General features: G+C 36.8%; 2 protein-coding genes across 9 annotated transcripts in view; one reads left to right on the top strand and one right to left on the bottom strand.

The window, feature by feature from the left end:
- LOC140936474 (uncharacterized) overlaps nucleotides 1–11,978 on the top strand; it is a 30,653-nt gene extending 18,675 nt beyond the window's left edge. For 7 of the 8 annotated variants that reach the window (XM_073385950.1, XM_073385953.1, XM_073385951.1 and 4 more), the window contains 13 exons: nucleotides 290–371; nucleotides 1,644–1,747; nucleotides 1,925–2,020; nucleotides 2,697–2,780; nucleotides 4,235–4,264; nucleotides 5,654–5,738; nucleotides 6,935–7,129; nucleotides 7,597–7,675; nucleotides 8,053–8,094; nucleotides 9,334–9,438; nucleotides 9,867–9,929; nucleotides 10,047–10,089; nucleotides 10,275–11,978. In XM_073385950.1, coding sequence (XP_073242051.1) covers nucleotides 290–371; nucleotides 1,644–1,747; nucleotides 1,925–2,020; nucleotides 2,697–2,780; nucleotides 4,235–4,264; nucleotides 5,654–5,738; nucleotides 6,935–7,129; nucleotides 7,597–7,675; nucleotides 8,053–8,094; nucleotides 9,334–9,438; nucleotides 9,867–9,929; nucleotides 10,047–10,089; nucleotides 10,275–10,370 — 1,104 coding nt within the window. In that variant the 3' untranslated portion in view covers nucleotides 10,371–11,978. The remainder of the gene's footprint in view (nucleotides 1–289; nucleotides 372–1,643; nucleotides 1,748–1,924; nucleotides 2,021–2,696; nucleotides 2,781–4,234; nucleotides 4,265–5,653; nucleotides 5,739–6,934; nucleotides 7,130–7,596; nucleotides 7,676–8,052; nucleotides 8,095–9,333; nucleotides 9,439–9,866; nucleotides 9,930–10,046; nucleotides 10,090–10,274) is intronic. The other variant, XM_073385948.1, reaches the window with a different exon arrangement.
- A 3,457-nt stretch (nucleotides 11,979–15,435) lies between these two features.
- LOC140936365 (la-related protein 6-like) lies at nucleotides 15,436–16,943 on the bottom strand. The gene has a single exon (XM_073385830.1). It carries the CDS (start codon nucleotides 16,837–16,839, stop codon nucleotides 15,454–15,456), a length of 1,386 nt encoding a protein of 461 aa, XP_073241931.1. The 5' UTR covers nucleotides 16,840–16,943; the 3' UTR covers nucleotides 15,436–15,453.
- Between the last annotated feature and the right edge of the window lie 306 nt (nucleotides 16,944–17,249).

Raw genomic sequence — 17,249 nt, 5'->3', positions numbered from 1 at the left:
TTGCGTATTTAACTGTCATGATCTTCTCTGCACTTAGTTTCAAGGGGAGGGGGCGGGGAGGGGGCAAACGATAGGTGAATTTTACATTTTAGACGGTTTGCTCCCCATGTCTAATAGTTTATATAATTTTTATAAGAACCTTCCTCAGTAGGAAAACCAGCAAATAAAAATATATAAGAACTTTTATTTAATGACTTCATGTGTCAAATGTGAAGAAAGAGGGTTTAGGGGTAGATATGTGAATAGCTAAAACTGAAATGTAGCATGTTTGCTGTGCTTTCACTTGCAGTCACTTCTTTCTACACGTTCTCCTTATGATGAGTTTCATCGTCTCTTTAAAACTGTCCCTATGGACCAATTTCCAATAAATGGTAAGCTAAAGTTCTTTTTGTTTTCATGATGGTCCTATTCTACATTCATTCCCGGGGGCGGGCACTCTGGGGCTCAAGTGACAGAGATGATTGCAGGAATTTTTTGGGTTTGAAGTTTTCGATTCCAGGATTTATTTGGGGAGGATAATTTGGCGAGTATCTTTTTGGGTGGCTTGATTCAAGAAGGGATTAAGAAGGTCATAGCTTCAACAGTGTTTTAATATTACTTATACAGTCAAACCCCTTCAATATGGACACCGAGAGGGCCATAGAAGGTGTCCATATTAATGGGGTGTCTGTTTTAAGCAGGTCGAATTTAGAGAAAGTGTAAGCGCTTCCTTTCCCCAGGGACAAAGCAAACTGTCTGTAATAATGAGGTGTCTATATTAAACAGGTGCCCGCTGTAAAGCACGGACACTGAGGGGCCATAGAAAATGTCAGTGTTAACAGAGTGTCCATTTAGAGAAAATTTAACAACTGTGTCGCTTAGTGGAGGTGGGTGCCCGGGATGTCCAGGGGCTTCCACAGCCAGCCCCTAGACAGAGTTATACCCCCATGGCTGGCAAACCAGCACCCTCCAACCATGAGCCCCCATGCCAATAGAACCAGGCACCTGTCACACTGATTTATCAGTGAAAAAATTAAGGGTGGGGGGGGATGGGGGTAAAGGAATGATCCAAAGGCTAAATGTAGAGAGTGGCCGCCAGGAAAATGTTGTACTGAGCACATGGAGGTGATGCAAGCAAGGCTGATCACGCTTGAGCCAAACGACTGACCGCTGACCATGCCCTTGCTCCTTGTTGTTAATTGTGTTAAATAAATTTAACGTCATGTTAGGGCTTTCTCTCCCTGGGGGCAAAGCAAACTCTCTGTAATAATGAGGTGTCCATATTAACCGTTTAAGTCCCAATATCCACATACAAATTTTCCAAACTGATCTCTATACATTTCCATAAACAATGTGTTGAGAGAATTTGGTAAAAGATCAAAGCTTTTTCTCATTGTTGATCATTTTATTAATTCTCATAACCTAGTCTCTTGACAAATTTTATTATGGATATTGTTAGGAGAAAATTGATGTTGGTCACCTTTGGCACTTAAAGGGTTAAGTGAGTGTCTGTAAAGCGGGGTTTGGCTGTGTTAAGAAAAATCCAAGTGGAAAAATAACCTAGACTGATCAGGTATCCTGTTCAGGATGATGCAGAAACCATTGCATCATATTCTTTTTTATTGCTTTGATTCATAAAACCAACCTTTCATTTTCGTTGTTAGATTTCACCTGTGCTTTAAGTCGTGAAATTTTGCTCCAAGGAAGAATCTATGTTAGCCAAGGATGGGTTTGCTTCTATTCAAATATATTTGGCTGGGAAACACAGGTATGGACCTTTGTCTTTGTCATGTCCTTATTGGTCCGCATGGGCCACAATCTAGTGTTATTTATTTATTATTTTGATCAAATTGTTTTTTTTTTTCAAGCCGTCTCTTAAAATACAATTTTAATGTGGATGTGTCTGTTTAATGTCATTTTTTTGGCTTATTCAATTTAACTACAGGTAACGATTGACTGTAAAAAGATCCAGTCCATCACAAGAGAGAAAACTGCCTATGTTGTGCCCAATGCTATACTGATATGTACTGATGAAGAAAAGGTAAATTTTTGAGACAAGAAAATATGTAAATAAAAATGTGAACTGCCTCCTTCAACTTTGCACTTTTCATGCATATTATACCAGCATGTGGTTCTGACTTTTGATGGTGTGGATGAAATCGTAACTTAAAACCTCTTCAGATTAGCACTTTCACTTTGTACTACTGCATTAATGTCTTCACGATCTTTAGATCAGTACATTTTGGGATTTTTCTTTAGTTTGAGCTTTTGAGAGGTTATTACTATCAACACTCCACCCCCCTTACACTGTTGTTAACTACAGTACAGTCACTGAGAGAAATTTTATTTTTGGAAAATGCACGACGTTATTTAGTTCATTGGTAACAGTGTTTCCAGTATATTTCTTTTCAAAGTGACAATCATGTGCAATCATAGCAAACATCTCATATTCCTAAAATAACATGATGCTAATTTCAAACCACAGAATTTTAATAAGTGGAGTATGATATCTATCCTTTGTGTCATGTTTAAATTTTTAAGTTTAAAATAACAAAATTTTTTCAATTAAAACTACATGTTATTGTCTTAGATATAAGACCAGTCAAAATGTTACATGTAATGGCATATTTAATTATGATGGGTCACAAACAATAATAATTTTTATGCAGTCTAACAGTTTAAAACATATTGCTGATAATAATAATTTTGGATTACAGCACTTCTTCTCTTCATTCTTGTCGAGGGAAACTGTATACAAGCTTCTTGTTCAAGTTTGGGATGAAGTGAAAAACAAACAACAGGTTAGTATTAATGATAATAATAATAATAATAATAAAGAAATTTAAGAAGATTAATAACTACTCGGACCTGGGAGTAGAAATTGCTAGAGTATCGAACATGTTGAGAGAAGTAGTTCCTGTGGTGATTGGTGCCCTTGGCTCCATTCCTAAGAATTTGTATCGCCACCTTGAAAGTCTTGGGATTAAAGTGCATGTCTCGATGATGCAGGAATCAGCATTGCTTGGTACAGCTAATATCCAGCGAAAGGTGCTTCTTTCTGAGGTCATTGACTTGATAGACAGAACACTTTATGTCAAGAGCTCCAGTACCAATTAATGTTGAGGATAATGATGATGATGATGATGATGATGATGATGCTGATAATAATACTCCAAAATTTAAATTCATACTTGGCTCAGAGGCTTGCAGTAATAAAGCAATGGTATCAACTTGTGTTTCAGGGATTCTTTTGTTTTATTTCCTAAAGCCTGAAAATCAAGTATGAATAATATGTATTTTAATTTATCAAAATTGAGCCAGCCAAATGTAGGTATACTCCATGAATTGGGCTGAAAGACCTTGCTGATTATATTATTATCCTAAAAGATGAAAAACAACCCTAAAGCAAAATAATTTTGTTGAGTGATGTGTGTGTAATGTTTAGCATTAAAACAATTGAACAATTAAATATTATTTAAACATTTCTCAGTACCATGTTTGACAGAAAATTGAAGATGCAGGCAACAAAGTAAATACAGTGTGGTTAAAATTAAAGGTTATTAATTTTAAGCAATAGAAAACGTTTTCCTTGTTTGCATAGCCTGATATAAACACGAGAGGGGTTGGGAGAATTCGAGACAGTTATGCAAACCCGAGACGAAGTCGAGGGTTTGCATAGCTGTCGAACATTCTCCCAACGCCTCGAGTGTTTATATCAGGCTATGCAAACACAGGAAAAAAAGTTTTCTATTGCTTTTATAAAATAAATTTCCCGAGAAAAAACGCAAAACTCTTTGCATGGCACTGATTAAAGGAGAAATTCTTACCAGTCGCAAAGTCTTGTCCACGAAGTCTTGTACGCGTAATCAGTTCTTGTTTTGCAAAAAGATGCTTTCCAAAATGCGGACTTTTCTCGCTTAAAATGTTATCTTAAGCGAAAAAAAATTGACACACTTTCTTTGTAACGATTTTCCAAGTTTCAGCCGATGAAGGAATAGGTAAATAAAGTGAACTTGTCGAGTTTTGAACTTGAAAACTTTTTCAAATTCGTGCTTGCGTGATTAGCGCGGGAAAAGCCAAGCAACTTGACGCCACAACCATGTTTACATACTCTCATGCAAACGCTCCTCTCAGCCAATCAGAGCGCGCGTACTACCTTAGTTATTTTATAAAGATCATCTCATATTGGTATTTCTGTAATAAAGCAGTATGTAAATGTTAAGTGCATGTTTTTCATTTTTTTTAACCAAATTAGAAGTCAGATACATCAAAAGAAGAAATTCAGGTGAATATCATCAAATTATGACAGCACTATAAACATAATAATAAATTTTGGTTAATCAAATCCTTTTTTTTTTGTTTCACTTCCCAATGGATGCAACATCCCAATTTGTTTTAATCTAATCTTTTCATTGAACCTTTTAAACCCTAATGTCAAAATTTAAATTCTCATTTGTTGCCTTTATAATCTTCCCAATTCCCAATTCCAGAAAGTTTGTAAACATGGCTTTGTGTGAAATGTTAAACAAAAAGTGGCAAATGTCGTTATTACTTTACATATTATTAAAATGTGACTGTAAAATTTTCTAAGAACTAACAAAATCATCTAACGCTCAGTAATTTAATATTATTAGGCCCTGTACACTACAAGAAAAAATGGAGTCTGCTATTTGCAAAAAATGTGAAAATTTGGGACTTGTTTGCACCTGAGACACAAGAAAGTTTTCCTGTAACCAAAATGTCACTTAAAGGACTATAATATATTATTGGTCACATTCACGAAATAAGATGACCCGATGAAGGATAGCTGTCAAGGAACAAAGGATTTTGAAGCAAAAAAAAATTGTAGGGCTCCAAATCTTCTCGATGCCAGTTTTGAAGTTTGGTGACATTTGAGAAAATTTTGGTAGGTGAAAAAAATTGTTTGCCCTAGAAATGGCTTCCCATTTTTTGCAAAACAAATGAAATTTTGCATGGTGCAAACAGGGCCTTAATGGCAAAAAGCTGGGCATGATATATGTGGTTGGTAGAATTATTTGCCAATTTTATTACTACCAAACCCAAAGGGAAACAAAAATAACAAAAACCATGACTACAAACAAGCAAACAAGCAAATTTTATTTAACACGTTCAATGACTCCCTTCCAATGCAAATGCCAAATTCAACTCAAAGCAAACTTCTTCTATTGGTAATTTACTGCAAAAGAAATACTTGTATACTTCCAAGAACATCGTAACGACACCTAATTTAGATGAATTTTTACGTAAGCTTTTTGAACAATATCACATTGAAAATTGTGGCAAACAATATTAAATATGTGTGGCAACTGACAGGTTTTTTATCCTGCAATACTTTTTGTTTTTATTGTAATTTGTTTTGTTAGTTACTGACTTAGTTATTTATTTATTCTTTTAATTTGTGCTGTGTATTAATGTTGTTAATTTGTTGTCAATAAAAAAATAAAAAATGAATGAAATAAATAAATAAACCCCAACTACTTAAGGTGTAGATGTTTTCAAACTTGTAAGGTAATCAAAAGAGTACAGCGATTGAAAGCCAAGAAAGGAAGTGTTAAATTAACTTTCATCACCAGCTTCAAACGTCATGTCTCTTGTCTTTTCTGGTCTGCACTATATAAAATAGCTGATTGTAATGAGTTTGCATATTTTATAGATGAATGGCTCATGTCCAGATGACCAGCAAACACAGGGCATAGATGGTGAACCTGATGCTAGAGAGGATGATGGTGAAAATGATGGTAATTTTTAATTATTAATCTCTCACTTGCTTATTGGCTCCTGTACAAACCACTTTAGCAATACATGCATCATAGAGTACTAAAGTGATGACGTCATAAAAATGAAATTTCTGAAATTATGGGATTGGTCCGGATATTCTGAAAGAACAATGTCCAAGAGGCCTACTTGCCAAAAATGAGCATTTGGGGGTAAATTGTCTCTGAGATCGTAGCCCAGTTATGCTTACAAAACTCCATACAAACCCTTCTAAATTTTTTTGGGGTCGACCCAAAAAAAATTTAGAAGGGTTTGTATGGAGTTTTCTGAGTATAACTGGGCTACGATCTCAGAGACAATTTGCCCCCAAATGCTCATTTTTGGCAAGTAGGCCTCTTGGACATTGTTCTTTCAGAATATCCGGACCAATCCCATAATTTCAGAAATTTCATTTTTATGACGTCACACTTTAGTACTCTATTAAACTAGCTTGAAGTCAAATGCCTACAAATTATGTCAGCAGCAAACAGCAAATGTCAGATTCAATTTGAGAAACTCTCTCAAACTAGAAAATGAACAGTTTAAAACAGCTCAAGGCAATTTTTATGGATAAATCTAACATGAATCCACTGATTTCCATGAAGTTATAATGAATGGAAAATGACAAGTAAAGGGAAAACTTGGTCTCTTGGTACAAATTCACGTTTTCCATTTGCCATAAACGTGTCTCTTAATCTCTCTATTGACAAAAATACAAAAAAATTAGCCCACGAAAACAGCCATCTCTCCTTGCTCCAAGGCAAGAGATGTTTTACAGGAGTGACATCTGCACCTCAACAACAGAAATTCCCTAGTGGCGAAGAGCAAGGAGTGATGGCTGTATTTGCAGGCTACCAAAAAAAGAGCATAAGCTGAACATGACCCATGACCCATTTTGTTCTCGTGGGAACAGTACAGGCAATTCCCAGTAGGCAAGCAAGTTCTATCTCCAGTTTTTCTACATCTGGCACCTTTCTGTTTGAACATGACATTGTCAAGAGTTAGGTTTCTTTGACAGATAAAATTTCCTCAGTCACCACAATTTCTTTTGAGATTTCATTGATGTACATATGGGCCCATTCTAACATTGGTTTGACAGGTTTTAATCAAATTTTATTGTCAGTGTCTGATCGGTTTGGTGTCAGCAGTGAATAAACTTTGCTGAACTTATTACTTCCAGAATGTAATGAGGAGCACTTAAGCTGCTCTGCGGAACATGGAGAAAACACATCAGGATGCGTTGAGTGTCAACAGGCTAGACAAACACCAACAGACAAGTTAACATATGATGAGACAGACATGGTGTTAAATACATCATCTCTCCCTGATAAAGACCAGCAGAACCCCTCGGAATCCTCGAGAATTTCTGGCTGTGGTAATAAAATAAGATATTATACTATAAAATTAATGTGCAGATGAGTCATAATATTTGGAATACTGATACCTGTGGGAGGGTGGGTCCCAATAGGTTTTTTAGGATCTGGGATATGTCTTTTATATGCCCAGGATGTGGAATTTTTTTAGAGGAAAGGGAGAGAACAATTTGGAACTCTTCTATGGATGGGATGGGATTTCATTTTGCCAGTTTAGCAATGTGGATAATATGCGGAAGAGCATTTTGCACATTTGGCTCAAAAATTCAACATAGGCTTTTTTCTCCAACCCTTCAATATTGTTTTAATCCAGAACACCATTATTAATGTCAGGAATCATTTATAAATCATTGTTATTCTTTGTAGAATAAATTTTTCTGACAAAGAATAAGAACTGATGGTATGATTTACTTGATAAACTATATTATTGAGACCTTGCTTTTGAACTGAATTTATTTTTGTGTTTCAGCTGGTATTGCAATGTTCCTAGCTTCAGTCGCTGAGACTGTGTATTCATATTTGCAAGTCAGTTTTAGATTAGTTCAAAGGTGAGTCATGCCAGATGTAATTGCCAGAATTAAAAAGGTGGTGGACAAAACACTGACCCCCAGTCCATGGACTGCCCATATGCAGGGGCGTAGCTCCCATATGCACATACGCCCGTGCGTACATGTAGAGCTGAAATTCTGGAAAAATACACATATAATATATGTTTTATTTTCTGAAAAAGTATTTTTTATGATCAAATCGGGATGACTGATACATTTTTTGTTAGGTGTGTTTTGTTTTCTTTGTTTTACGTCAGCTGTGAGTGATAAATTATATTACACCGAAGATGAGACATTTTTTGCCAGAGCAAATATCCTTATGCTAAATGAAAAAATGTGTTTACTAAACAGTACTTTTGTCTTTAATTAATGTTTAGGCTTTCAAGAGAACAGCCATTTTATATAGTAACTTCTATTATGTAAGTATCTACCTGGACAAGTGAATTTTGTAGTACTCACTGAAAGAAAATAAATAATGAAGGCCAAAGTTTTCTTGTCAGATGCCATTTAAACAGATCAACCACAAGTGAAATTTTGTTACATATTAGTGGACATGACAAAGAAATTTAAAAGCTGACGTTTTGAACTCTAGCTTTTTGCTTACCCTTTCCTTTGCTTGCCTTTTGCTTCTGTAACTCATTCTCTAGCCCTTGAAATGCAAGCTCTCAAATATTGCAAGCATCAATCAAGCTCTCTTTTTGAGCTCTGTTAAAAGCATTAGTAGTGACTTTTTGTGCATACAGACATCATCAAAGTAAACTTGCCCGGTGGGGTTTGCCTTCAACCTGGAATCCGAAGTCTGGAAAAAACCCACGCTGAACGCTGAAATGACTCTCAAGTGTAGTGATTAGGGTTAGGAAACCGAGTGAACCTTTCAGGTCAGTTAACCCAGTATAATGACCCGAAATGGACCTATTCCCTCAGTTTCCTAACCCTAATCACTAAACTTCCGTCATTCAACATTCAGCGTGGGTTTTTTCCAGATTCTGTGTTTTAGGCAAACCCTGCGTGGTAAGGTAACTAGAGGGGTAGAAAAGATTTGCCTCTATGATCACGGAATACTCAGTTGCCCCATAGAAGTTGCTCTTGCCTATGTCCTCTTGGTTTGCTTTGCTTGCCAATTACAGCTGAGATCCCTAGCACACAGTTAATGGCCCAAAAATATAACTTACATCTCCTTGGTTAATATTCCTAGGGAATACCCCATGCTGTCTGCCAGCTGGGTGTTAACTGACATCTTCTTGTAATCTGATCATTTGTGTTGCTCAGTCGCTTCATTTGCTGTTTCAATTCCCTCCCTCCCAACCTTGGGGCTTCTCTCGAGTCCTCAGGGCCTTGGTTCCTTCATTGAAGATGCCCAAACAGATTCACTGTCTTGTTGTTCACTAAGGTGTGTGGGGGACACAAGGGATTAATATTTTAGGGAGTAAAAACTAAACTTCACCCGTATTATCTCCTCCTTTGAAACAACAACACCACCGCCTGAGTATTTTCTAAAAGTTATTTTTTTCTGTTGGGCAGTTTAGTCTCTTTTAATTGCCATTCTTAGGACTTTGAGGTTCCAAATAATGATGTTGCTGTTGAAAATTATCCTCTTCTTAGCTATGCTCTGTTGTACTTGGTGTACTTAATATTTTAATCACCTTTTGTCATTTCAGGATACTCTGTTTGATGATGTGTAGTTTTTTCCTGTTGCATCGTATCTCTTTACTGGAACCAAAGATCATGGCAAAAACAGCACATCCCCCTGAAAAAATTCTCCTGTGAGTTCATCATTCTGTTCTAAAGAAAAATCTCACATGGGTTTTAATTGAACATTGGTTTCATTTTTATAAAGTCAAGGAGCATTGTGTACATGTATAATAGACAGATTCAGGTTTAGTTTAGTATTTGAAATACCTTGCGCAATATTTTCAGAGGCCCACCGTCTCACAGAAGTAAACAGAAGTAAAATTGTTTCATCCAAATTTAGCCTAAGAATACATCCATATCTCTTTTCTCCTTTCCACAGTGGGTAATGTTTCATGAGAGCTCTGGTAATGTCCCAGTAACAGGGAACAATGGGAGGCAGCAAAGCTAATCCAAATCCATTAAAGATCTTTTTAACAAAATATTTTCATTAATTAATTATTGTCATGATTTTTATTATTTTTACCCTTTAATTTGTATTAAAGTTAGCTTTTTTTTCCAGTCATCAGTCTATGTATCAACTTTGGAAGCTCCGTCAGGAAGTTTTTGATGCAGAGGTTCTCAGGTAGGGTTTAAAGTCTCTTTGTAGGCTACCAGAGATAATGACAAGCCAAGTTTTATTTACAGAAAGTACAATATTCAAAGTTGATGACTTTTACTAATGCCTTTTCTTCTTTTACAGATTTAAAACAATAGTAGCTGCCAATTTAAACGCTATAGCACAGGTACAATTTTACTGTAATTTTGCCTATTTATTTAAGGGTATGTTGAATTAAAGGCCCCACAAAAAAGGGTATATAAACAAATAGTGAGTGGATGTGATTTTTAAGATACCTTTATGTTATCTGTTAGTGGCACTTTGTCTACCACACTGCAGATCATGTTCAAGTCATGGTCCTTTCTCTTGCAGGTGCGAAAAACACTTAAGATGTTGGAAGACGATCTAGGAGCTCATATAAGTAGAAATTGCACCTTACTAGATGACAATTTGTGTGTTCAAATTTAAAAAAATATTTTAGAATTAATTGCTTGTGGAAACACCATGTTCAAAATGACTTAATATCCAATTTCACTCAAAATATTCATTTCTTACTGTAAGACTGCATGTTTGCCTAGCAACAGTGTGAAAACTGCAGGCTCAGATTTATTTGACTTACTTCATTCTCTGGCAAGTACTGTACAAAGATTTTATTCCTTGACGATGAGTAGTGTTGGATCAGAATAAGGTGAGAGTGACACCCACCGATGATCACCCCCTCCCCCTTCCCATGCATGCATTACTCCTCCTTGCACTATCTCTGAGAAAATAAGAGACAACTTTCACAGCCTTGAAATTGTTTCTATCACTGTATTATTATATCTTTCAAAAAGAAAAAAAAATACTTCTGATAATAGAAACTGCTTCAATTGAAAATCACTGTGGTTTAACAATCAAGGAAGCAACAGTGGCGCTCTTTAAAAGAGCAGACGTATTTATTTCCGTAATTTTATACACATATATTTAATCAACATGAACGTATTTTGTATTTAAAATTGAAACAAACTCTTAAATATAATTTGTATTTGTCAATGTATATAATTTGATACAATACCTAAAAATTAATGCCAAGTCTTCAAGTTTTTGGTCAATTTGTTAAAATAGAGTGTTGTTAAAACAATATTAATTAACCTAAGAAAGTATTTCACTGAGAAATGGTAATGCTGGCGTTAGCATCTCTTAGTGGAAGCAACCATGCTGTCTAAGCATTATCCTTTCACTTAATTTGTCATGACATAGTTGCAAGTGTTACTTTTTCATAATTTAGTATTTTATTACATATTTAGGTACATGTACATTGCAGTCTCATATTGAGTTAAATTTGCCCATATTAATTTCAAGGTTTCCTAGCAGGTCATTAGAATTTAGGACAGTAAGGAATATAAAGCAGCTTAGCAGATTTATGATTTGATGAACAGACCAGGTGCATGCTGGTGGTGGCTTAGCCTCCCACGCAAATGTTCTTAGGCCTGCCCCATGAACATGTTAGAGGAACAAGTGACAAACCCCTAAGAACGTCTGCTAGGGAGGCTAGTGGCGGCTCTGCTGCCAAAACTTTTTCCCCAAGATCGCACAAGTGAGCTTGCTCACAGGCTAACCAGATAGCTGTCTCAACATGAAAAATATTCCAGCCTGGTTCGAATAAACGCCTGTTGACTCTGCCACAAAGAGTGGCACACAGAAACCTGTCCAATATGTGACAACCCACTTTTAAGATCAGTGCGGTGCAGCCTTGCTCTTTGGCAGGAACTGCTCCAAAATCTTTGTTCTAAATTGAACAAAGGCCCCATGCAATATCATGGTTTTGGTGCCTGCGCAAGAGCTATCGGGTGTAATGTAGACAGCCTTATGGTAAAGGTCTTTGTTAGTAACTAGAAGAGAATGCTTTAAAGCACTTTAGAATTTAAAATTGTCTAGGGTGTTATTTGTAAACATAAATGAAAATCATTAGAATGATTGTTTGTATAATGTGTAAGAGCAGATTTTTTATGGGCAGGAAATAGTCTCAGATTGAAATGTACACTTTTATGAATAGGAAGGAAAGTTAAAATTAAAATTATTGTTTAGTAAACCACAGTTATGTTGTGACTTGTCTGTAGTGTTTGCTCTCAAATAGCCTTTTTCTGAGTTGCCCTAGTAAGGCCTGGGCCAGGTTGTTCAAACCTGGGTTAAGATAACCCAGAGTTAGGGTTAGAGCTTAAAAAGCAAATCTTTGCCTACAATTTAATGATTCAATACTCTGAAAAGAAATAATTATAGAGAAAATTATCTGAGAGAGTGGTTTTGATGAAAATAGAAAGAAACCTGGGTTAAAATTTAGCCCCAGGTTAGCGCTAATTTGAACAACTGGGCCCTGATCACAACTATTCATATGAAATGAACACTAGAACTCAGCTCTCAAAAAGAAAGGGGGGTGGTGGTGGCGGAGATTCTTTGTCATCTGAAAGTGTTAATAAAGAACACACCCACTCAAGTAATGGATTAATTTGTGGAAAGATACATCAAGAACATTTGAGTGGGCTGAAATATACCCTGCTCTTAACCTCACCATCATGAAGCGACCTGGCATTTGAATAGTTTACTTCTTTTTTTGAAGAGTATTTTAATTTGAAAAACGGGTGGGTAAGGGCGTAAATACCGTAAAATTCCGAAAATAAGCCCCTCCATGTATAAGCCCCTCCAAATACAAGCCCCCCAAACCGGTAACGCAAAAAACCCTCTGTTAAATTGCCCATCCAAATATAAGCCCCCTCCCCCCCCGGGGGGCTTGTGCTTGGAAAATTGTCCTCAAATACAAAGTAAAAGAAGGAAAAACGGTAAATTTCTTTCCAACTATAAGGCTAGCCCAATCGATTTTGAAACGCAAATTTCCCTCCGTAGATAAGCCCCTCCCTATATAAGGCCCTCAAAAAGGACCTTTGAAAAATATAAGCCCCGGGGCTTATTTTCGGAATTTTACGGTATATAAAATAGATACAATGACGTTATTTGAACACATTTACATTTGCAACAATGTCAAGACAGCAGAGGGGAAGTTCTGTATAGGATGCAATGCGGGACTCTTCAAGATCTACATTGTGCGCTCATGTATGCATCCACTGTCTTTACAGGAGTGATCGAGGGTCTGCTAATATGTCTCCCTAGGAAACTCAGTCAAGGGCTTCAACTAAATCCAGTGTAAAACAACAGTTACTCATGTCTTTACATAGCCACATCTGATCGATCACTCCCTGTGGTTGGGGTGTATCCTTGAGAAATGTCTCCTACAAAATTAGAATGGGAAACCATGACAGGTGGTTTTATTAGCAGGCTAACTGAAAAGTCGAAGGGCTGGCCTGAAAGCTGGCCTGCGTTACTTCTGTTACAAAGTTTTGGAAAGGAAACCACAGTTCTGAAGGAAATTCTTCTTTCAAAATTTTAAGTGAGTAACCTGGCAAAACCTTTTTAACAAATTAACAAGTTAAGAAAGAATAAATGTAACGACAAACAAAAATTTTAAATTGCATTATGCAATGACAATCTTTATTCTTTTTCACCTTTAAAAATTAAAAAAAATAACCACAACTCCAACCATCAGCCAATACATTAGAGTGTTACTATGTGACACAAATAATTCAAGCTCTGACAAACCTAATGTATTTATTTTATATCCCAGAAGATCAAAAGAATGCAGTGATTATGCAACATTGTATCCAGAAAACGACTTTTTTCAGCCTCCTTATTAGCAATGAGCAAACTTATTATTGATAATAATATATTATTAACTCTACTAAGGACTAATGGACAACAAAGAGGACAAAATTAAAATCTCCTTGTAAAGAAAAAAAAAGTAAAAAAGCATCTACTTAAATGAGACTCAAATTGACCTTGTAACAAAAATTAATACCTTAAACTTAAAAAAATTGAGCTATTTACATCTTTTTTCCTGTTAACTTAGGGAGTTCAGCCATTTGAATTACATATCAGACAACTGTGTCTCCAATAGAGTAGTATAATATGGTTATAGGGTTGTCCCATTCCATTACCCCAAATAACATTCAGGTGAATCACCTTGGGGTAAGGGAACCCCACCTGGGGCCAATATTGAAGTATTTAACCTTTAAGCCTCAAAATAAGAGGAGGACCATTCCAGTAAGCAGCCATCTCCAGTTATGGATACTTCTTCTGCTTTCCAAGAGCATCCATGACTTACAAGAGATTTGACTGTTATCCAGTAAACAGTTTGAAAACAAGAAAGATGTCATGAATGCTGTGGCTTCTGGGTTTTGCAGGATTGTTGATGACAGTGGCATTATTTTAGGAAGCCATGCAGAAGTCTACGTCAGAATCAAAGTTAAAAGAAAATGTAGTACGTCAAAAACCAGCGAGTATTTTAATACCATCAAAGGAAGAGTATTACTGACTGGATTTCATTGATTTCAATGAAGACTTCTGTCAAGCTAAGCAAAACATCAGCCATGGTCAACTACAACAATTTTGTTCAGTATCACCCTACTGGAAAATCACTGTTTTTACTTAAATAACTCCCCATTCATACATAGTAGTTAATACAGCAACTGCATTTTAGAAAAGCAAAAAATTAGTATTAAGAACATTTATTGCATTCCCAGACTGAATATCATAATATCATCTATAAATGCAGAACCTTGTAGAGAATGTTACTAACGTTACTGTCATTCTGAAACATTTCACAAAATTTAGCTCTTCAACAGTATATTATATAACAACAAAAATGTTTCAGCACAGTGACATCATATTATTATATAACAGACAATAAGAATAGTACCTTGACTACAATGAATAAGTGCTATGTACAATTTAAAGTAAAAGGTAATATTTTACCTACAGTCCATGTATCAACTTCTTTACATTTAATACAAAAGTGCAATATTGAAGACAAGATGAAAGGAAATCCCCTTCCATAAAGACAGCTGTCATGTCTACCCCGGGGTTATATGCTTCTGAACCCCCAATAGGAAAGGCAAATTACCTTACATTATAATATTAAAAACAATCCATAATCTAGCCCACCGGAGAAATCACTACACCATGAATACTTTCTTTGCGTATTAAAATCTACGAAAAACTATCAAAAACAAAAAAAATGGCTGAATCCCAAGCTACCTCTAAGAATATTGTATTACCAGTAAATTAAATTATTCTAGATTTAATCATAATATTATGTACAAAGTGCCATATTTACCATCTCCCACCAAATACCAGGCCCAAGTTGCTTTAACAAATCAGTAACATAAAACCCTCGTCCATATGAAGGAACTACAGCTGGTAAAAATTTAATAATGTTGAACATTCACTCAGAGATTTGGTTATGTTTATCCACAATGACCATAAAAATATCACAAAATAATACCCCAATAAATTGTGGATCCAGCACCTGGGCCCAGGTATTTACTGGTCTGCTAACACCAAATGTTTCTACTATACTAGAGATAAATTTGATAATCTTTAGAGCATGCAAACCTTACATACTGGATTATTTAAAATAATGCATAAATTTCAATCTTTTTAAATAAATATATAACAAGGTAGCTTAAGCCACTGCTGCAAGAGGCCTGCCTCTGCCAAGACCGTGATGGAACCCTTTGGTGCCATCAGGTCCCTTGGGAAGTCGTTCCACTCCCTCCAACTGGATCATTCTGTGTCGCGGGCTAGAGGACTCAACGAGCGGACTCGTGTGTTGCGAATGGCTAAGATTTGGTGACGCAAACTTACGACGCTGAGACCATGGGCTGTTTGGAGCACTACTGCTGCCTTCTTTTACACCAGTGTTTGCCATCTTCCTGGACATCTCTGGACTACTCTGAGGTGACCGCCAGTTACCAGCACTGCTGCGAGGACTGGGGCTGTTGCTGACAGGAGATGTACTCCTATCTGGGGTATAGCTTCCCCCACTGTTTTGTCGACGTCGGCAGCTGCTGAATGATGAGTAGGAATTATCAGTATCGGAGGAACACGAGCTTGAGAAGTTATCATCAGAATTTTTTCCCATCAGTTCCTGTACTCGTTTGTTCTTCTTTCTATTCCGACGTTTCTTTGAGGATTCGTCGTGTTCCTCGTCAGAATCTCGCACAACATCGTTTCCTCTGTCCTTTGATTTTGACTTGGACTTCGATTTTTCCTTTTTGGGTCCTTGCTTGCCAAGTTCAACCACTTTCATACCGCCCTCTTTTGACATATCACTGCAGGCTCGAGCTGCCGCAGCCATGGTTTCAAACGCCACAACAGCACAAGTCTCCGTCTCTAGTTCTGGATGTTTGGAAAAATAGGACCTCAGATCGTCTGGAATCGTTTTCCCTGGGCGAACGATGCGGATTAACTCAATCTCACCACATTTTGAAAACATTTCGCTCACGCTTTCCATTGAAGCATTCTCAAGTCCCGTTACCACAACGGTTCGGCCAGGATTGCGTTCGAGAAGTTCAGCTGGCAGGGCAGTATTCCTTCGAACTTTCGTCTTTTCTGAATTCAACGAAAGCTCCTTTGACTTTTCCAGGGCTTGAGCAACGACTCTGTAATCTTTAGTTAGGGTCTTCACTTTCTTGAAAGACGTTATAAGCTTTAAATTGACATATCCTTCTTTGTTTCGACGGACATGCTTCAGAAGAAAGGCATCTTTAGCCAGATTATCGTCGCTTAAATAAAATTCGACTTGGGTGACGATTTTGTCAGAGAGTTCTTCACTGGGAGGTTGAAAAGGTTCAGTTCCATCTTTTACATCGTTGTCGGAGTGAGAATCAATAGGAGAGTGGGTATATTTGCGATCTACTTCATCTTCTGAAGGCGATGATCCCGCTACGTCGTGATCCGAACATGCGGTGAATTCTTCGCCATTTATCAACAGCTTAGGTGATGCCTCGACAGCGACAGTTACGGCGACTGCTACATCGACAGACTCTTCTTTCTGATCGTTAGCCATCTTAAGAAATTAAATTTACACACAGATGGCCCGTCAGATCCGACGAATCTTATATGCCTCGCTTTCTCGCACGAAACTTCTAACATAAATTATTTCCGGCGTCAATTTTATACGGCTCACGTGGCTAAATGACGCAATACGACAACTATATCTGACATTTCCGGTAATTCTGGAAAGCCAGTCGAAACGAATCATACAGTTATTTTTGTCGTTAAAGACATCTACAACTATAATTATAGTTTGCTTCCTCCTAATCTGAATCGACTATAACATGTTCAGTTAGTCTAACAGATATTCCGCGAATTTGATCATGAGGAAATATCGAACGAACGTGACATCATACACGACTGCGCTGCATATTACACGTAGCGGAAAATGATTTCGAACACGTTTCTTTCGCTATCGTTCGA

This window comes from Porites lutea, chromosome 5 (assembly GCF_958299795.1).
Source record: "Porites lutea chromosome 5, jaPorLute2.1, whole genome shotgun sequence".
In the NCBI taxonomy this organism is placed as follows: domain Eukaryota; kingdom Metazoa; phylum Cnidaria; class Anthozoa; order Scleractinia; family Poritidae; genus Porites; species Porites lutea.
Note: the sequence above shows the minus strand (reverse complement) of the source record. Positions and strands in the feature narration are given on the sequence as shown.